General features: G+C 36.8%; 1 protein-coding gene across 6 annotated transcripts in view; it reads right to left on the bottom strand.

The window, feature by feature from the left end:
* The window catches only part of CENPE (centromere protein E), an 83,325-nt gene that overhangs the window by 758 nt on the left and 61,746 nt on the right, over window positions 1-20,821 (bottom strand). For all 6 annotated transcript variants that reach the window (XM_055342540.1, XM_055342541.1, XM_055342544.1 and 3 more), the window contains 6 exons: window positions 18,971-19,189; window positions 16,414-16,599; window positions 9,641-9,753; window positions 7,898-7,995; window positions 5,502-5,685; window positions 2,705-2,991 (listed from right to left, as the gene is read on the bottom strand). In XM_055342540.1, the coding sequence (XP_055198515.1) occupies window positions 2,705-2,991; window positions 5,502-5,685; window positions 7,898-7,995; window positions 9,641-9,753; window positions 16,414-16,599; window positions 18,971-19,189 (1,087 nt within the window). The remainder of the gene's footprint in view (window positions 1-2,704; window positions 2,992-5,501; window positions 5,686-7,897; window positions 7,996-9,640; window positions 9,754-16,413; window positions 16,600-18,970; window positions 19,190-20,821) is intronic.

Raw genomic sequence — 20,821 nt, 5'->3', positions numbered from 1 at the left:
TTCAAAGTGAATCAAACATAGGTTGGGTCTTATTTTCCTTTGCCTTAATTTTGGAAAAATACATGCTGTGCTAAACAAATAGCATATATTTTGAAGAATAGTCATTCTCAGAAAACTCTGAGGCTTTTAAAAGTACTTCATTTATTTGTTTATAAATAATATTCATTTTCAAAGGATCATATTTAATAAAATAAATCTCGTATATCTGGTCTTTGCAATTACCTCAAGTTGTTGAGAAAATTCAAGTTATCTTTTATAATTCAAATTAAAAACTAACATTAAAATTCTTTTAGAGAAGATGTGGTTTATGTATACAATGGAATATTCCTCAGCCATTAGAAACGACAAATACCCACCATTTGCTTCAACGTGGATGGAACTGGAGGGTATTATGCTGAGTGAAGTAAGTCAATCGGAGGACAAACAGTGTATGTTCTCATTCATTTGGGGAATATGAATAATAGTGAAAGGGAATATAAGGGAAGGGAGAAGAAATGTGTGGGAAATATCAGAACGGAAGACAGAACATAGACTCCTAACTCTGGGAAATGAACTAGGGGTGGTGGAAGGGGAGGAGGGCGGGGGGTGGGGGTGAGTGGGTGACGGGCACTGAGGGGGACACGACGGGATGAGCACTGGGTGTTATTCTGTATGTTGGTAAATTGAACACCAATAAAAATTAATTTATTAAAAAAAATAAAATAAAATTCTTTTATAACAGTATTCTACTACTTCAGGCTGGAACCATCTCCTTTAATTCTGAATTGGTCAGTTGAGATTCATATATTCTTCCAGACTATAGTTTTGTTTATTTCACTTAAAAGTAGTACCAAAAAAAAAAAAAAAAAAAAAAGTAGTACCAGAGTGATCCATATATTGATAAAAAGACTTAAACATTTCTATTTACAGCTGAATTAATTCATATCAAGCATGTGCCTCTGGCACGATCAGAAAAAAAAATCAAAAGGTGATTTAAAATTTCTCCATTTTTCAAAAAAATCTTCTAAAATAGCATGTATGTGTATACAGCAAAAGTTCCATTTAAGTGCTAGCTAATGGAAGGTCCTTAAATGTTTGTTAAATATTATTCCATAAAGTGAATAAATGGTTCAGAAATGTTCTCAAACTTGGTGCCTTCCTATACCCCCAGGAGCACTTCCAGACTGCTGACTTGATCTAGCTAAAAATGATCGGACAGCTGCCTCTTTTAGCATATACTTTTGTCGCTTTAGCTTTCCTCCAACTGTGTAACGGCATTTCTGACAGGCAGATGCACTGGCACATGGACACATGATTAATGCTGAGCAGTGAGAAGGACAAGAAATGCAGTATTACAGAGCATCTCTGGCAATGTTCCACACCTCTGTGTCCGGCACCCGGGCAGAGATGGGGATGACCCTTGAGGCTGCCTCCCTCTATCCAGTCAGGCGCCTAGCACTGATTTTTTCCCCAAATCTCACCTGACCATCCACTCTTCATCTCTACTGTACCCGCTCAAGTCCATGCTACCATCACCTCTTGCTTGGACAACTGTCATAAACTCTTGCTCCTATTATTTGTTGGTTACCATTTAAGTAAGGTGGTGTGTTCAAAATTTACAACTCCTTATGATCCCCAACCCTCCCCTCTCCTGTGCCTCATCATGTTCTTTAAAATATTTCAAAGGCTTCCTCTATATGCTTTCAAGATAAAGTAAAAATTCCTTTATATAATCTGTGGTCTGGCCACATCATCTTTCTTTCAACCCCTCTCCCCTGGTTATGGTCCCTTCTACCTTGGGCTTGTCACTGTTCCATCTGCCTGATTGTTTTTTTTTTTTTTTAATTTTTTAAAATTTATTTATTTATGATAGTCACACAGAGAGAGAGAGGCAGAGACATAGGCAGAGGGAGAAGCAGGCTCCATGCACTGGGAGCCCGATATGGGATTCGATCCCGGGTCTCCAGGATCGCGCCTTGAGCCAAAGGCAGGCGCCAAACCGCTGCGCCACCCAGGGATCCCTTCATCTGCCTGATTGTTAAGCTAACTCACGTTAACCTCTCAGATCTCAGTTTTCTTCTTCAAGGAAGACTTCCTTAATATTCCCAAAACAAAAACCTATTATAAGCCTCACAGCCTTTTGCACTCCGTAGTTTTACCTACTTTTATTATTATTATTATTATTATAATTATTTTTGACTACTTGATTACTGTGTGTATCTCCTACTAGACTCTAACCTCCAGTAGGGTAGGGGCCATGTCTGGTTTTGCTTATCAATGTAGCATCAGGGTCTTACTCTGACACATAGTTGGAGATCAAATTTTTTTGCTGACTGAATGAAGTAATAAGTTAATGAGACAAGTCTATGATTTGGCTTGTGTAAAATGAATATAATTGGAAATACTGGCCCATTGCATTGATAAGAAAGGTTTCCTCAGTAAAAATTTTATTTATAGGGTAGTGCTTTCATATTTTTGAGAATTGCTTATTTATCTTAGGGAAAAGTTGAGGGTTTATGAGGCATAATACAGACTTAGGGTGAAAAATGATGCACTTTAGGGCTGTGCTTTGGAGAAACTTTCTCACAACAGAAATGTCAAATGAAGTCTGTACACTCTAGCTTGCTCAACTATATCTTGTCTAACTTTGCCCTTTAGGGCCAAAATTAAAGATAAGTTCTGACAGTTATCCCTTGATTTCCAAAGAACCAGTATATTTACCTACCTGGGCAAAGACCTAAACCCGAGTTATCAAAGTAGCGAACTGGATGAGGTGATGGTAAAGACTTTGATCGGCTGTCAAAAAACCAAGACTTTGGTGATTCCCTTGGCACAGGATCTTGTAAATTCCGTTCCTTGCATTGAGAAGGCGTATGCGGCCTCTTTTTGGAAGTTGTTACAGTCACTTTAGGAGACTGTGGGGAATTCTCACAAGTAACTTCTCTGTGAGCCTCTCTTTTAAGGAGTCTCTCCTTCCATGTTTTGACCTCGTTGGAAAGATGATGGTTATTGCTTGAATGTAGCAGAAAAAGAGAGAGAGAGAGAGAGAGAGACTAAGTCTGCATAATTTCTGAATTTATTAACACATAAAATTTTTTTAACTGTGGTAAAATATATATAATTTACTTTTTTTTTAAATTTTAGTTCCACTATAGTTAGCATATGGTGTTATATTAGTTCCAGGTGTACAATATAGTGATTCAATGGTTTCATACAACACCTGTGATGGTGCTCAACATAGCAAGGGCCCTTCCCCCCACTCCCCATCCTTCCCACCCACCCTCTTTCTCGTAACCATCAGTTTGTTCTCTACAGTTAGGAGCACTGGGCATTATATAAGATAATGAATCACTGACCTCTATATCTGAAACCAATAATATATTTCATTACATGTTAATTAACTGAATTTAAATTTTAAAAAACTCTGCTTCTTGGTCTCTTTTTCTCCCTTTGCTTGTTATAATTGATCAATTTCTCATACTTCTAATTTTAATTTCCACCTAATGCCTCCTATTTGGACTATTTCCACAGTTCAGAAAATGAAATGAGGCCTTGTAAATTGAAAAATTGTAATCATGAAGTCCTAAAAAGAAAGCTTAGAGTATGATACTAGGTTTCCAATGGATCAATGATATCATCCAGAGTGGTTTACTTATTGATACCTTGCAGCAATAATTTGATACATTAGTCTTCTGAACAGATGAACTTTTTTTCAAAGATTTTATTTATTCATGAGAGAGAGAGAGAGGGGGTGGGCAGAGACACAGGCAGAGGGAGAAGCAGGCACCATGCAGAAGCCTGACGTGGGACTTGATCCCAGGACTCCAGGATCACACCCTCGGCCAAAGGCAGGCGCTAAACCGCTGAACCACCCAGGGATCCCCTAATAGATGAATCTTTAATGTACTTCTGTTATTTTAAAAGAAATATATTACACCATACTTCTGAGTTATAGTCTTGCTTGTTGCAGGAAATGCCACCAGCATTTAACCAGTTCCTGCAGAGAGAAACCTAGAGGGAAGTCCCAGAGGCCCTGCTCTCCTTGATCTGGTCTTCCATGTCTGTGGACACAACTCTACACTTAATTCTCAAATCTATCTCCTTATATTTATGCCCACTGACCCCATTCTAGCCCATGCCAAAATTATCTTTTGCCTGCACTGCAGCAAATAGATTCCTAAACTGGGTTTCCTTGATTGCTTCAGCAGACAGAGACACTATCTGATCTCATCAGGCCCTGGCTTAGAATCCTCCACTGGAGGTAATTTTCCCATTACATTTCGGATACCACCCAAACCTCTTCAGAGTGACCTGTGTAATCTACACCAGTTACCTCTGGCATCTCTCCTTGCACCTAACTCTGTTTTGTTCTCTATGCCCTGGCCACACGGTTTGTCTTTGAGCTCCACCAATTGGTTATTCCTTCTGACTGAAAGCCTTTATCTGGTCTCTTGCCCTTTTCCCACAGCTACACTTTTTTTTTTTAAGATTTTATTTATTTATTCATAAGAGAGAGAGAGAGAGAGAGAGAGAGAGAGAGAGAGGGAGGGAGGGAGGGAGGGAGGGAGGGGCAGAGACACAGGCAGAGGGAGAGAGAAGCAGGCTCCATGCAGGGAGCCCGACGTGGGACTCAATCCCCGATCTCCAGAATCACACCCTGGCCGAAGGCAGCGCCAAACCGCTGGGCCACCGGGGCTGCCCTACAGCTACTCTTACATCAGTTTCTTCATCATCACTCTTCCCCATACCCAGATAAGGTCCTATTTGTGGCTTTTTATTGTTACTGTTTAATAGCACTCATTGCAAAAAATTACTTGTTTGTATAGTTATTTTTTTAATGCCTACTTTTCCTCTATTGTATCATCACAGTAAAGTGGTTGGCACAAGATTCTAATCTTTGATAGAAGTCAAATAATTAAATTTGTCAGAACTGTTTAAAAAGTAAAAGCAAATAGGCTACAGTAATGGACTTAAGGAGTTCTCTTTTGACTTGGGTATGCAGACTTGTGGTATAGTTAAGCTGGCCCTCAAAGATCTTTATTTACTTTCTGTTTCTTGGCTTTGTTAAAAATAGATCAATTGATAGCCAACATCTGGAATGGGGGGTACCAGTCTTATTCCTTTTAAAAGACATTTATTACATTTACTCTAAAAATGAGTTTCCCCCGTGTGAAGGGTTGTCAACTGCAAAAAATACGTATGTGTATACACCAAGCTCCCCACATGTAATAATAGCCAGATACCTAATTTTGATATTATATAAGCAGATCTTACCTTTTGTGTGTGTGTGCGTGTGTCCATTTTCTAAAGGCTAGGGCTTTTATCTTCTGACCTGTTGTGTTTGTTTTTTTTAAATCATTAGAGACACAGAAAGATAGAGGCAGAGACACAGGCAGAGGGAGAAGCAGGCTCCTCGCAGGGAGTCTGACGTGGGACTCAATCCCAGGTCTCCAGGATCAGGCCCTGTGCTGTAGGCGGCGCTAAACTGCTGGGCCACCTGGGCTGCCCTAAGCAGATCTTACCTTAATAGTTCATTCTTTTGCTTTATTAGCTGTTCATTTTGCTGTTTTAACTTAGAGATTTCCTTTTCTAGCCGTATATATCCACTTTTTAAAATAAGAGCTTTTGTGCTTTGTACAATGCCACTGCCACCTCCACAAGTTAAGGGTTTGTTTGGAGGCTGAGAGTCCGTATATTCTGATACAACTGTGAGGGAGACAAATTACACAAATAGGTGATCATTTTAATTATCTTCAGAGTTCAAAATAAAAGTAACATTACAAAAAGAGCAGGAAGTCACTGCAAAAACCAGAACATCTTAATCACCATCTCCCTAGAAGCCATCCTTGCTTTCCCTCCTCCTACCTCACCTCCCATACCTTTTTCATCAACACTTCTAATTGTTTCTAGAGTCCTTCTGCTTCTCTTTACCCACCAATTCCACTAGCCCAACACTGCTCGCTGGAATCTTTCACTACCATGGCAGCAGTAGCAATCACCCTAGTTAGTGGTGTCCTTCACTGCTCTCTCCTCTACATCAGTGGAAACGCAGCAGGGCTTCCTGCAACACAGAATGTGTGCAGGGTCCACCACCAGTCATTCAGCACACTGTAAATTCTCAACATATACCTGTTACCTAAATAAAACTCAGAGTGATACCAAAGCTATACTATTACGATATACTGAATTAAAGAGTATATTAAAGTATACTTTTAAGTATATACTATTAAGTATTCTATACTATGTGTGTGAAAATAAGGTAAGGAATTGTTTTGTAAATCTTAGGTAAAACTGCATAAAAATGTGAGGTACTTATAAAGTAAAATAATCCACTGCATAACTGACAATTTACAAGAGGGTTATGTGTGTGCGGGGAAGATACTCAATATCCATTTCCTTTTGAATTATTCTGAATTCAGATACTATATGTACCTGAAAGTCACAAATCAAGAATAATTATCCTGACCCTTCAAAAAGCATACTTGCTGCTTGCTTGTTTTCGATCTTATCCCTTGAAGTTTTCCAGATAGGGGTGCACTTATCCTGCAATAGACTCTAGAGAAGTTCAGGCCAAACATGTACTAGACAACATCTTGAACACTATCTCATTATTTTTAAGTGAATGGATAAAAATACACAGAAGTATTATCTTATGTTTGCTTGACATTCAGAATTTGTAGTGTGCTTTCACACACAACTTTCAGTTTGATCCTTACAATAAGTATATACATAAGCTAGAAGGACGGGTATTATCCCCATGATTTCATCTAGTCATGAAGTGAGGGGAATCTGCCCTTAGTTCAGTGCTTGTTTACTACACAAAGCTGTCCCAAACACTGTTCAGCATCCTCTCTTTTCAAATGAAACACAAGAGGCAGTAATATGGAAAAAGGTACAGGTTGAGGAATGCATACGTAGAAATTTGATCATTAGATTTGAAACTGTGTCATAGCCGAACTGTGGAAGGAGTCTCGGTGTCTATCGAAAGATGAATGGATAAAGATGTGGTTTATGTATACAATGGAATATTACTCAGCCATTAGAAACGACAAATACCCACCATTTGCTTTGACGTGGATGGAACTGGAGGGTATTATGCTGAGTGAAATAAGTCAATCAGAGAAGAACAAACATTATATGGTCTCATTCATTTGGGGAATATAAAAAATAGTGAAAGGGAATAAAGGGGAAAGGAGAAAAAATGAGTGGGAAATATCAGAAAGGGAGACAGAACATGAGAGACTCCTAACTCTGGGAAATGAACTAGGGGTGGTGGAAGGGGAGGTGGGCGGGGGGTGGGGGTGACTGGGTGACGGGCACTGAGGGGGGCACTTGACGGGATGAACACTGGGTGTTATTCTATATGTTGGCAAATTGAACACCAATAAAAAATAAATTTATAAAAATAAAAAAAAAAGATTTGAAACTGTGTCTAAGATAAATTTGAAAGTTTTTCACAAGTAAGCATCAACTCTATTTTCTATGCTAAGAATATGTAGGATATTATTTCCTTATTTCTACTGTGTGCTGATTGTATTTTTACTGTGCATATGGTTAAAATCTATTAGAACATGTTTGTGTTTTTATTGGGAAGGGTACTTCTACCTTGATAGTTACAGGATTCTTTTGTAGTACTGAAGATACTCTACTCATGTAAAGATCTAATAACACAAAGGTAAAAAGGTAAAATTAATATTTTTTAAGAATCTATAATGGATAAGCAGTTGAGATTACAGGAAACTAAGGAGATGTCACACAATAAATATGATCCCAATAAATTCATTTCAAGATAGTTTTTTCTAAATTAGTGATTAACAGGTTTATTCATGACTGTCACATATACAATGTCTTCAAAATGTCTAAGTGTATTGAGAAATAAGACAGAAAGGACCTCGAAACATCAGCATTTTCTACTTACTTGAGGTATCCTGGGCTTGTTGATTTCTTCTAAGATTTTCTCTCAGTACCCTTATAACTTCTTTTTGATGTTCTACAGTGGCCTTTGTAGAAGTAATTCTAATAAGAACAACAATGGAAATATGTAAAAGCCTAGCAACCGATTTTTAATGGAAGGATAAACAGAAATGCTGTCGAGAATTTTCTAATAAGATTTATCACATTGACATAAAACCCATAAGTGGCAGTAGATAACTCCCTGGTATCAAGTATTTTATAGCTATAACACCATCAGATTGGAAGTATTCTATTTTGTTGCAAGAGTAATTTTTAAAATTCTTCTTAAATTTCTGGAAGGCCAATAGCTATTAATTGGATACAATTACCAGACCATAAAGTGAGAATTTCTACACCTATTTCTACATTGTCAGGGAAGCAAACCCTGGCTGCAGCTTTAGTCTAATGTGATACAATCAGAGGTCAAATTCTACTCACTATTCCCTAGTACAAAGTGACATTTTATGTATTGTATAGGCTTAAGTGTTAATCAGCAGTTACGAATCAAGATACTTTCTGCCTTTAGAGACTCTGGCAGTATCTACTGATTCTATTCTATATGTGAAATTGATCTTTTAAAAAAAGATCAATTGATTGATTTATGAGAGAGAGACACACACACACAGAGTGCAGGAGGGGAAGACATAGAGGGAGACAGAAACTCAAGCAGATTCTACAGGGAGCCAGACATGAAGCTGGATCTAAAGATACTGAGATCACAATGTGAGCCAAAACCAAGAGTTGGATGCTTAACTGACTGTATCACCCAGGCTCTTCTAAAATTGCCTTTTTATAATGAAAAACTTGATGGGTATATTAGTTTCACTAAAACCAATAGTCTTAATGGAATGTGGGAAGCTTGAGTGCTTTCCGGGCAAATTTGGTATCATGGTTAAATATTTATAGGAAGAACAAAAAGCATCAGGAGTCAGAAGGAATCTTAAGAAATCCTCTACTACAAACCTATCCTAACTGATTATGAATATAAAGACCAGAGAGATTAAACTGCCTGTATGTAAAGTGATATAAAAATAAGTGGCAATATTATATTTCTAATTCATTGTCCCTGACTCTGTTTAATGTTCTTTCATCAGATTAGATCATAAAGAACTTTAGGCATGCCATTATGTACAGTAGTATATATAAATAAATAAAAAGAGGTTATGCTTTTGGGTACTAGGTACCATAATTTAAAAGGAAATACGATTTTACATAAAAACACAACAGGAAGAACAAATTAAATTAAGAGAGCCAACAGAAATCTTAGTTGAACCGCCAAGCACACACAGATGCATATTATATATAGGTATATATATAACATATAAATGTATATATGATGCATATATGTATATATAACATATAACACATATATAACATATAATAATAACATATATGTATATATAATAATAACATAGTTATTATTATTCATCTTCAAGCATAAAAAGGCCGGTTTTAAGCTGTTTATAGAAGACAGCAAGAATCATCAAAAAACATGGTGTGTTAGTAATTGACCAGAACTATGCTTATTTTTAAAAACTTTGCATATGTAATAAGAATTTAACAAGTTTAAAATCTGTGGATATTTGTATTTAGTTTAAGAAGCAGTAACAATATTTCCATGTATTTTAAAACGTTAACCAAAGCAAAAAATTTTATATAATTTAGAAGGGAAACTTAAGCTATTAAAGTCGTGTTCAGTTAGACATACTCTTTTTCAAACTCTTTGGCATTCTTCTTCTTTTCTAGATCCATTTTCACCAGTTTCATCTTGAGATCTTCAATTTCTTCTTTATACGGCTTAGCTCCTAAAGCAACTTTATCCTAAATTTTTAGGGAAAAGAAAAATAATTCCAGAGCACTTTTAAAGAGCTGTTACCTACCTTATTTGGTAGGAGCATTTTAAAACAGCAAATTCCAAACATATGAAAAGCAAAAAAGGCACAAAATTTAACCCTAAAACGAATAACAAGTAGATATCTGAGGTATACATGAAACTATTGGAAGGTAAAATTAAGAACATAAGACTTTCAGTTTTTTTTTTTTTTTAAAGATTTTATTTGTTTATTCATAGAGAGAGGGAGAAGCAGGCTCCACACAGGGAGCCCGACGTGGGACCTGATCCCAAGTCTGCAGGATCACACCCCGGGCTGCTGGAGGCACTAAACCGCGTGCCACCGGGGTTGCCCTTTCAGTTCTTAAAAGACTTTTTTTTTTTTTTTTTCAATTAAAAATGAGAAACAAGGGGATCCCTGGGTGGCGCAGCGGTTTGGCGCCTGCCTTTGGCCCAGGGCGCGATCCTGGAGACCCGGGATCGAGTCCCACATCGGGCTCCCGGTGGATGGAGCCTGCCTCTCTCTCTCTCTGTGACTATCATAAAAAAGAGAAACAAAATGAAACAGAAAAGTTGAAAATAAGGAGTAGACAAAGCAAATCAGGAAAATGAAACAACAACAAAAAGAATAGCAATATAAATACCAAACTAGAACTGAATTCAAGGTATAGAGTATTATAAAGTGTTGTTGGGATATTTGGACTCAAAGATGGTTAAATCCAGTGCTGTAAATGTATCTACTTTCTCCTTAGAGAATCAAAAATCCTATGCAAATACATATTTACATGTATTTATTAGTTTTTAAAAAAACCTTTGAGTTTTATTTCTTTTAAAGATTTTATCTATTTGAGAGCAGAGCACAAGTGGAGAGGAGGAGGGACAGAGGGAGGGAGGAGCTGACTCCCCACTGAGCAGATATCCGGGCTCCCATCCCAGGACCCCAAGATTATGACCTGAGCCGAAAGCAGACACTTAACTAAGCCACCTAGGTGCCCCCATATTTACATATATTTAGGCTCTTTTTTTATAAATAGATTTTTATTTTTTAGAGCAACTTTAGGTTTATAGAAAAACTGAGCAGAGTACAGAGTTCCATACGCTCCATCTCCCTCCCCCCCACCTATTTCCCTTATTATTAAGTATGATTTGTTACAAATGATGAGGCAATACTGATACATTTCAGGCTGCCTTAGAGTTTACTGTTCCTATTGTACCCTATATGAATTTTGACAAGTATCTAATGACATGTGTTCATCATTACTATATCCTACAGAATAGTTTTACAGTCTTAAAAGTCTCCTGCTCCACCTACTCATCCTTCCCTCTCTTACCCCTTCTGGATCATTGGCGAGCCTTGATCTTTTTATTGTCACAGTTTTGCCTTTTTCAGAATGTCATACAGTTGGAATCACAGATTATGAAATCTTTTCAGATTGGCTTCTTTTAATTAAGTGTGCATTTAAGGTTTGTCCATATCTTTTTATGGCTCGATAGCTCATTTCTTATTATTACTGAATAAATCACTCATTTCTTTTTATTGCTGTACCACAGCCATACAATGGAGAATTAGAATTACAAAAAATAAAACCCATCTAAGTAGGGACCCAGAGAGTTCTCTTTATTCCTCCAGGTAAATTGGGTTTCTATGGGGGTTGGGTTTATTCCCAACCGCTGTACAAACATTTACATGCACACCATGGCTAGCAGACTAAAGAGGTGCAAAACTTCCATAAATGGTAAATGCTCAGCTTAAGGAGGTCGATGACTGGGCAAGAGAAGCCCATTCTTGGAGGAGCCCACTGTCTGCTCAGTCACAGCACCACTTCAACCCCACCTTCTGAATCAGGTGCTCATATCAGGGACTCCCTGAGCATATGACCGGCTGGAGTGTTGTAATTTTGTAAGAAACTGCCAAACTCCCTTTCAAACTGGCTGTCCCATTTGCAGTCCTACTGGCAATGAATGAGAGTTCCTACTGCTCCACCTCCTCACCAGCATTTAGTGTGGTGTTTTGGATTTTAGCCATTATGGCATGTTGAAGTATCGCAGGTTATGTAGTGGTATTTTGTAATTCTCATAACATATGATGCTGAGATTCTTTTCATATACTTGTCACATGTATATCTTCTTAGGGGGGTGTCTGGTCAGATCTGTTGCCTATTTTTTAATTGGCTTGTTTGTGATCACTGTTAAGAGTTCTTTGTGGGACTCTGCCCTAGGACCCCAGGATCATGACCTGAGACAAAGGCAGATGCTCAACCACTGAGCCACTCCGGCGTCCCAGGTATTTTTAATTTAAATGGAGTTTAACTTACCAAGTTTTTTTTCTTTCATGGATAGTGTTTTTGGTGTTGTATCTAAAAAGTCACGACCAAACCCATGGTCACCTAGATTTTCTATCTCATCTTCTGGGGATTTTCCAGTTTTGTGTTTTACACTTAGATTTTTGATTAAGCGAGTTAATTTTTTGTGGAATATAGAAAGTCTGTGTCAAGATTTTTTGTTTGTGGAAGACCAGTTCCAGCATCATTAGTTAAGACAGACTATCCTTCTCCACTGAATTGCCTTTGCTCTTCTGTTAAGGATCAGTTGACTGCATTTGTGTGGACCTATTTATAAACTCTCTATTCTCTTCCATTGAGCTATCAGTCTACATATTATTTTAAAAGTTCAAAGAAGGGGATCCCTAGGTGGCTCAGTGGTTTAGTGCCTGTGTTTGGCCCAGGGCGCGATCCTGGAGTCCTGGGATCGAGTCCCACGTCGGGCTCCCGGCATGGAGCCTGCTTCTCCCTCTGCCTGTGTCTCTGCCTCTCTCTCTCTCTGTGTCTATCATAAATAAATTAAAAAAAAATTCAAAGAACTCTCTAAATAAATAAAAGGTATCCATTTATGACACCAAAAAGAAAATTTCAAAATATTCTAGAAATGCAGAAATTATTTTTTTTTGCCACAGTATAATAAAATAAATCAGTCATATTTAACATTGTTTAAAACATTCTTAGGTAAAGTAAATCAAAATAGAAAATACTGAATTAGAAATGAAAGACAAGAGAATTCTGTATTTCAAACACATGGCCAAAATTACACTCAAGAAACATTGATGATCTTAAACAGTTTTACTGTCTGAAAAGACAGAAAACAAATTTCTTGGTTAACATCACCTATTTATCATCTGCACCTTGGATGGATTCAGTTGTTAAACTTTTGTGGCTCTACTGGAAAAAGAATTTATTTGAAATTCTGATTTGAATGACATGAAATTTATGAATTTGGGAAAAACTTAGGATCATATAGTTTTTAGATTCCAACCTAGGAAATGATGTGTTTTTTATAAAACCACATGTTCTATTTTTTAATTTTTTTTTCTTTTCACATCCTTTGCCCTCACTTTTTTTGTTAAGGTTAGTCATTCAAACATGTTTAGATTTTGTGTCCATTATAAATAATGGCAAAATCTTTTTCTCATCATGCAGGATGTCCATAAAGTTCTAGTGCAATTTATTTATTTTTGAAGATTTTATCTATTTATTTGAGAGTGAGAGAGCAAGCATGAGTGGGGAGGCAGAGGCAGAAGGAGAGGAAGAAATAGACTCCCTGCTGAGCAGGGAAACTGACTCAGGCTGATCCTAGGACCCCCGGCGAGAGATCATAACCTGAGCAGAAGGCAGATGCCTTTCCAGCACAGTTTAAAGTTTTGATCAATTCACTGCTACTTGATATAAACAATTTGTAATGATATAACAGAGGAAATGTATCAATATTTAAACAAAATTGTTAATGATTCATTTGTTCAAATTAGTTTCTTCTCTATTCAATTAACAAACCCTACATTATTTATTATATTGGGACAGTTATAGCCAAGATGTTTTCAAATAATGGTGAATAGGTTAAACAAAAGTTTTTTCTTATGTCAAGTCCTGAGTTAAATACATTGTTGCATTTTTAAAAAATGTTTTATTTATTTATTCATGAGAGACGGAGAGAGAGAGAGACACAGGCAGAGGGAGAAGCAGGCCCCCTGCAGGGAGCCCGATGTGGGACTCGATCCGGGGTCTTCAGGATCAGACCCTGGGCTGAAGACCGCACCAAACCGCTGAGCCACCCCGGCTGCCCACATTGTTGCATTTTATAGAATGTTTATAATAATACCGAAAAGCAAATGAAAGAAAACTCAAACTGTATAAAGATTTTATGAATACCCTGAATTTTGCTTTCTTTCCCCATAGGTGTTATATAATGCCAAAACCCAGAAATAGTTATTCCTGGTATGCAGCAAAAATATATCTCTCTCCATAGATGCCTGTATCAATCTAGACAGAATGTGAAGAAATCTGTTGCTTACTTCCTTTCTTGAAATACTTTTATTTACATGAAGAAACTGTAACCACTGTCTTGCACTCTATGCTGTACTGCCCCTGCCCAACTTACTGGCTACTCCACCTTGGTATCCTTTGGTTACTCCTTATCTCTTCCCCATTATGCTCATGCCTTCATCCAATCTCATGACTTATATACTGACAATTCCCCCAAACTTACACCACAAGTCTAGAGCTCTCTTAGACTTAAGTATACAACTGCTTTGGTCATATCTCAAGTTGGATGTCCCCAGTACCCATTTCAAAATCAATATGTCCAAAACTTAGTTCTGATTCAGCTCCCATGGTTTCAAACTTGCTCTTCTGACAATCTTTCCCATCTCCATAAATGGCAAGTCCATCCTTCCTGGTGTTCAGGCCAAAAACTCTGGAATCATCTCTGACTCCAAGAAATATGGGAGGAAGGGATGTGTCCCATTTCTGGGCCAGAGCCTTTAAGAGTAGAGGTTTTAAGATGACTTTTAACTTTTCTATCTGTCCCTTTCCTATGAACCAGGGCATGGACAGTTAACAATTTGGCTTTAACCATGCAGATGAAAACAGCACCTGAGGGGGTGGCAGAAAAACAGGATGGGAGGGAAATGAGCCTGTGGAGCCATCTGCCAACCTGGAATTCTCACTTTTATAGGAGATAGAGAAATAAAGCTCCCTCTTGTTTGAGTTGTTGCAGTTTGGTTCCCTTTGTTGTAGCAGTTGGTATGTCAGATTAACAAACACATCCTCCTGGATTCTATTTTCAAAGGGCAGCTTTTAAGAAATTCAATCAGACCATCATAACCTTTTGCCAAAATCATCTGATGACTTCCCATCTTACTCAAAATAAAAAACAAAGTTCTTACAACAGCCTGTGAGACCCTTTATGATTGGACTCTCTGCTACTTCTCACCTTATTTCCCACTTCTGTCCCCTTGCTCACTCTGCTCAGGAGACATGGGCTTTGTTTCTTAAACATACCTGCACTATTTGCGATTTCCTTTGCTAAGAAGGCTCTTCTGCTACCACACAGTTCACTAATCCCTTCAAGAAACCTTAGTGGTGTGGCTTTCCTCAGCTCCCCTTTTTAAGATCATGTCTGCTTCCCTCATGCCCTCACATCCACCCAGTACCCATATACCCCTCGTCTCGCTTAATATTTTCCCACTGAATTTTTCACCATCTGACACAAATATGTACTTGCTTATTTTCTGTTTTCCTAAACCAGAACGTAAGCTCCTTGAAGGAAGGAGGGACTTTTATTTCTTTCCATTGCTGTACACATGACATCTAGAGCAATGACCAACATATGCCAGATATTCAACAGATATGTATCTTGACTGAATAAAAATGTGATTTGACATTTTAAATGATTTCTCTCAAAAATTCTAGAGCTTTCCAATTGATTTTCATGGCTTTTAGCTTTACATTTAACAAGATTTTTTTTTTTACAAGATTGTTTTTTATTGCCTGTTTCATGTCTTATTGAATGAATCAGAACTTTCAGAACAATGTTAAAATGATGAAAGGAGCAGACATTCTTGACTTGCTCCTAATTTTAACTGAAATGAAGAGATAGCAAACTTAAGTGCTTGTTAGGGGTCAGACTCAAGCAACGGAAATGTGAGAAGGGCTGGGGCTTTAAAAAAAAAAAAAAGTGGTAAAGATGTGATGAATGAAGGTGACTTGTTTAACGGCAATCAAGTTCAAAGTTCAAAGACAAGCTTTCCTAAACAGGTCAGAGTCAGGCCACAGGCTACCAGGTGGGACTTACTAATGGGATTAAATTAAAAAAAAAAAAAAGGGGGCAGCCTGGGTGGCTCAGGGGTTTAGCATCACCTTCAGCCCAGGGCATGATCCTGGGGACCTGGGATCAAGTCCCACATCGGGCTCCCTGCATGGAGCCTGCTTCTCCCTCTGTCTGTGTCTCTTGTGAATAAATAAACAAAATCTTTAAAAAATAAAAAAATAAAGGATTTTAAAATTTACTTAATAAATATTTAGATAAGTGGGTTTTTCTTTGAAAAAGAAAATTACATTTTAAAGTATAAAGAATAATCTTTATATATCTTTTACAAAATATTTTTTCTAGGAATATAAAAATAATCATTTTATATGGAAATATTTTATATGCATTTCATTTCTCAATTTCCACTTGCTTTTTTAAAGATTGAGTACTGAACTTCAAGTGTACATAGGTAACAGGAAGTTCAAAGATCAGACACCCAAATTATCCTCCATTTCAACAGTAAAAGAAAAAAAAAACCACCTTGTTATTATAGAATGAGTTCATTAAGTTACCTGAAGTATTTGGATCATTTCTTTTGTTTTTTCAAGGCATTTATTTGATTCATTAACTTGCGACTGAAGTTTTGCTATTATGTCATTAGTCATCTCAAGTTCTTTCTGCATCTTTACGATCTTGTTTTCCTTGTGCAAAGCACTTTCTTTAGCTTCATGCAGTGAAGCTTCCAGCTCCTGAATTTTCTGTTAGAGAAAGCACACATATATAAGGTATGCCAGAATCACAGTATATAAGTTTAAGACAAAGATGATCATCTATAGATATTAATGTTTCAGACTGAATTAACAAAGGATAGAAGAGAAACCAAATGTCACTCAATTTACACATGTATTGTTTTATTAGAAGCTGATGATTTTTGGATTAAAAAAGACCCAAATTTTATAATATTAAGGTTTAGTGCTTATTTTATTTATGGTTAGTGCAGTGTTAAGTACTAACATTTTAAATTAACATTTTAAATTAATTTAAATTAAAATTAAAATTTTAAAGCACACTTGTTAACTGACTCTTTAAGAAATGTACATAGTGTATTTTTCCCTTTATTTTTATTACCTGGGTTTTAAATTAAAAAATACAAGTATATAGAAAAATTCAAAGGCATATAATGAAGGGTAAGTTTCCCCATCTCAGAATGTCAGCTGACCCTGCAGCAACCACTACTAAACTCTTTCAACTGTATCCTTCTAGAAACTTTCTAGGCCTATCTGAGCATTTGTGAAATCTATAGTTATAAAAACAGCCATATACACAGTAGGAACATACTGAGTATACAGTTTTTTTTTTTAACTTGACAATGTATTTTCCAGATCTTTCCATGACCAACACATATAAATGTCTCCACATTTTTGTCTTCATGGATACATACTTAGTTTCTTTGTTGTACTATAAATTAGTTAACCCATCAACCACTAATGAACATCTAGGTTATTTCCAGTTTTTTTTTTTTTTGCAAGTATAAAAATATCTGAATTTATTTATAAAGAGATTTACTTGTTTTTTGCATGCGCACACACGAGAGAATGAACAGGAGTGTGTTGGGGGTGGGGAGAGAAGAAGAGGGAGAAGCAGGCAGACAGATGAGGAGCTCCATTCCAGGACCCTGAGATCATGACCTGGGCCGAAGGCAGACACGTAACCAACTGAACCACCCAGGTGTCCCCAAAATACCCGAATTTGTTCATATTTACAAGATTATTGACCTACACACATATACAGGTTTTCCTAGAAAAAGTCTGTTTTTTTTTTTTTTAAAGATTTTATTTATTTACTCATGAGACACACAACAGAGAGAGAGAGAGAGAGAGAGAGGCAGAGACACAGGCAGAGGGAGGAGCAGGCTCCATGCAGGGAGCCCGACGTGGGACTTGATCCCGGGTCTCCAGGATCACGCCCTGGGCCCAAGGCAGCACTAAACCACTGAGCCACCTGGGCTGCCCAAAACGTCTGTTTCTTTTTGGCCAGAGCAGAGTTTATTTTTGTTTAAAAAAGTGAGGAATCCAGATTTATTTTTTTCCAGGTGGCTAACTGGTTGTCTGAAATCAAACATTAAGTAAATCCTCTTTAGGCTATTGACATTATCAGTTCTCATCCTTACTTGAGTATACTGCTGCTGAATCTCTACTCTGGTCCACTGCTCTATTTGACTATTTCCGTATCATTACCAAATTATGCTGTGCTACTCTAATTTGGCATAATTACCAAATTCCTAGCACATGATAATTATCGGATAAGGTATTTCATGGGACCGTTGGAGATGGAATTTCCTTCTGTTTCCTTTTTGCTTTGGTAGATAGGTTTAATATTTCTGCTATTTTTGTCTCCTCCAGCTAGCAAATCTGTAGGGATTAGCAAACCAATAAACTGTACTAGTGATCTTCTAGTTTCCACTGGTAATTGATTACTAAACTAGTGGTTGATGTTTTATTGTATTTACTTTGGTAAAAATGATAAATTGTAATTTACTCTTCGGTTCTTCACTAAGTCATTTTGTGTGCTAACAAAATAAAATAGCATATTTGCTTCACATATTCCCAAGTTAAGGCTAGTTGATGAAATAAGTGAATCATTAGAATAAGGTATTGATTCTTGGATACAGGCTAATCTGCAAGGCATTTGTTATATTTTTAACCTCTTCCATTTAATTTTGATAGAACATTAACCAATATTAAAGACTCTGATGATAGAGAAGAGCTGGACTGTTCTTTCCCTTAAGCTAGTTCTATAAATAGACACAGATTACAGTTCATGATCAAAAGAAATTTATAATGTACTGTAATGGCACCTTAAGAGGTGTATGTATCTCTTAATCAAATTAAGTTATGAGTTACTTATGTTTTATAATTCAAAGGGAAGATGTCATATAGTATACAGTTCTGTAGTTATTTGAGTGATAGCCACAATAGAACTATATTTAAAAAATAAGCCCATCACACACACTAACGTTGTCCATGTTTCCTAATACATTTGGTACTATAATTTTCTTCTGAAATATTATATAAAATACATTTTAACTCTGATCAATCTGCAAACTGAAAAGCATAAGAAATCACATACCTCTGTGGTTAGTTGTGTGGCTCCTGATGTAACATGAAGATTCTTATTGTCTTCTGTGGCAGAATTTACTGGGATACCAGACGTCCGGGTGAGCTTCAAAGTTTGATAGTTTTTAAATAGTTGTTCATTTTTCTCTTTCACTGAATTCAGGTCACGTTCCCATTCTTTGGCTATGATGGCATATCTTTCCTCAAACTCTGTAGATTCATTCATTATAGCCTATTGAATAGTAAAACACCATTATAACACTAAAATCAACTACATGTAAAAATACTAGAATTCTAGGGCAACGCATACGCTGAAATTCATTCTTTAGAACATTCTAGAGCAGTACTTTAAAAGAATGTGAACATTCTTTGTGGTTTGCATCAGTTCCTGAAATTTCAGAAGATGCTGGATGTTGATGATGAGAATAAAAGGAGAATAAGGACTGGAGAGGATTTACATTGATTTGCAAGATGATAAATCTCACTTTATTAGATCAGTGGTAACATGAAGAGGAAATCTGCACAACTGTGCAGGTTAAAGTCCTTATGTGTATTATGACATTTATAATGTCATATACAAATATTAACTGACATGTAATGGCAGAGCATATCCAATAAACTTAACAGCAATCTATTTTCCTGCTTCAGTTCAAAACTCAGTGTTTACAGGGAAAAGAATTCACTGACTTTTATAATGAATCTGAAAATCTTGTATTTCTGTGCAGGGAGTAACAGTCAATTAATACTTTATATTGAAGGCATATTCTGAAATTACTCCTATAACATCTTTTTACTTCTAATTCTTATGGGATATTCTCTTTGCTCTCATCATTAATGCCTTATTGGTCTTACCTACATCTTTAAGGCACTTCTATCAGACTTGGATGCTAAATTAGTTGTGTTCTTGCTGGCATCCTGGACTCTCCTGTGTTCTAGACTACTGCGCTCATACCAGATGAAGTTATCAATTCCTATTTTCAAGGTGCTGGTAGAAGCCACATATCTACACATATCCACTCATCCACACAGTAGGTATCCCTACTTTCTACTTCACAAGTAGGCCTTCGATATTACAAGAAAAACCCTGATTATACATGGCAATTATCTTATCCAAATATTGGTTTTGATGCTTTTCTCTATTGATTATGGACTTTATATATATATATATATTTTTTTTTTTGAGGCATCTAGTTTACTATTTTGCTAGCTTGAGGTAGTCAACAAATGGGAACATCCAGAGGAAAACATATTTTGAAAATATTATCTACATTTCAGTGTGATTTAAGTATAGTTTCCAGATGAAGTTAAAGTCTCAAAAAAGACCTACGCAAACATATGAAACATAAAACCAATCTTTGAAGCTATAATATTGATCTAGCTCCCTTTCCTCCAGCTGCATAATACAACACACAACTTTCTGACCACTGCATATTTTACCAGGATATTAGATAGGGATTACTTCAGAGAGCAGAATGAATATTCTGATCAGTGCAAAGTAAAACAAATTAACAAACTGGTCCTAAGCAGTGTTGGTTGGTTCTTATGAATCTGTACACTTTGCCAGTCACTTTGGGAATGGAGATACAAAGCACATCTCTGAACCTCAGAGTTGAAGGACCAGTGAGTGCATAAGGTCACCAAGATGAAAATAACATCTCAGTAAAGTCACTAGACAAGTTTTCTATGGAAAGACCACACAGCAGCTGTCTGTAGCCCTGAAATAGGCTCATATCTTACCCTATCTGAGGCTACTTGGAGAAAAGGCTTAATCCCTACAGAAGCAGAGAGAATTGAGAAAGATGATTCAAGATTCTGTAAGTGGAAACTGATTATTATATCCCAAGATTTTATCTTCTTTACAAGT

This window comes from Nyctereutes procyonoides, unplaced genomic scaffold (genome assembly GCF_905146905.1).
Source record: "Nyctereutes procyonoides isolate TBG_1078 unplaced genomic scaffold, NYPRO_anot_genome, whole genome shotgun sequence".
Classification (NCBI taxonomy): Eukaryota; Metazoa; Chordata; class Mammalia; order Carnivora; family Canidae; genus Nyctereutes; species Nyctereutes procyonoides.
This window is presented reverse-complemented; position numbering and strand designations above follow the sequence as displayed.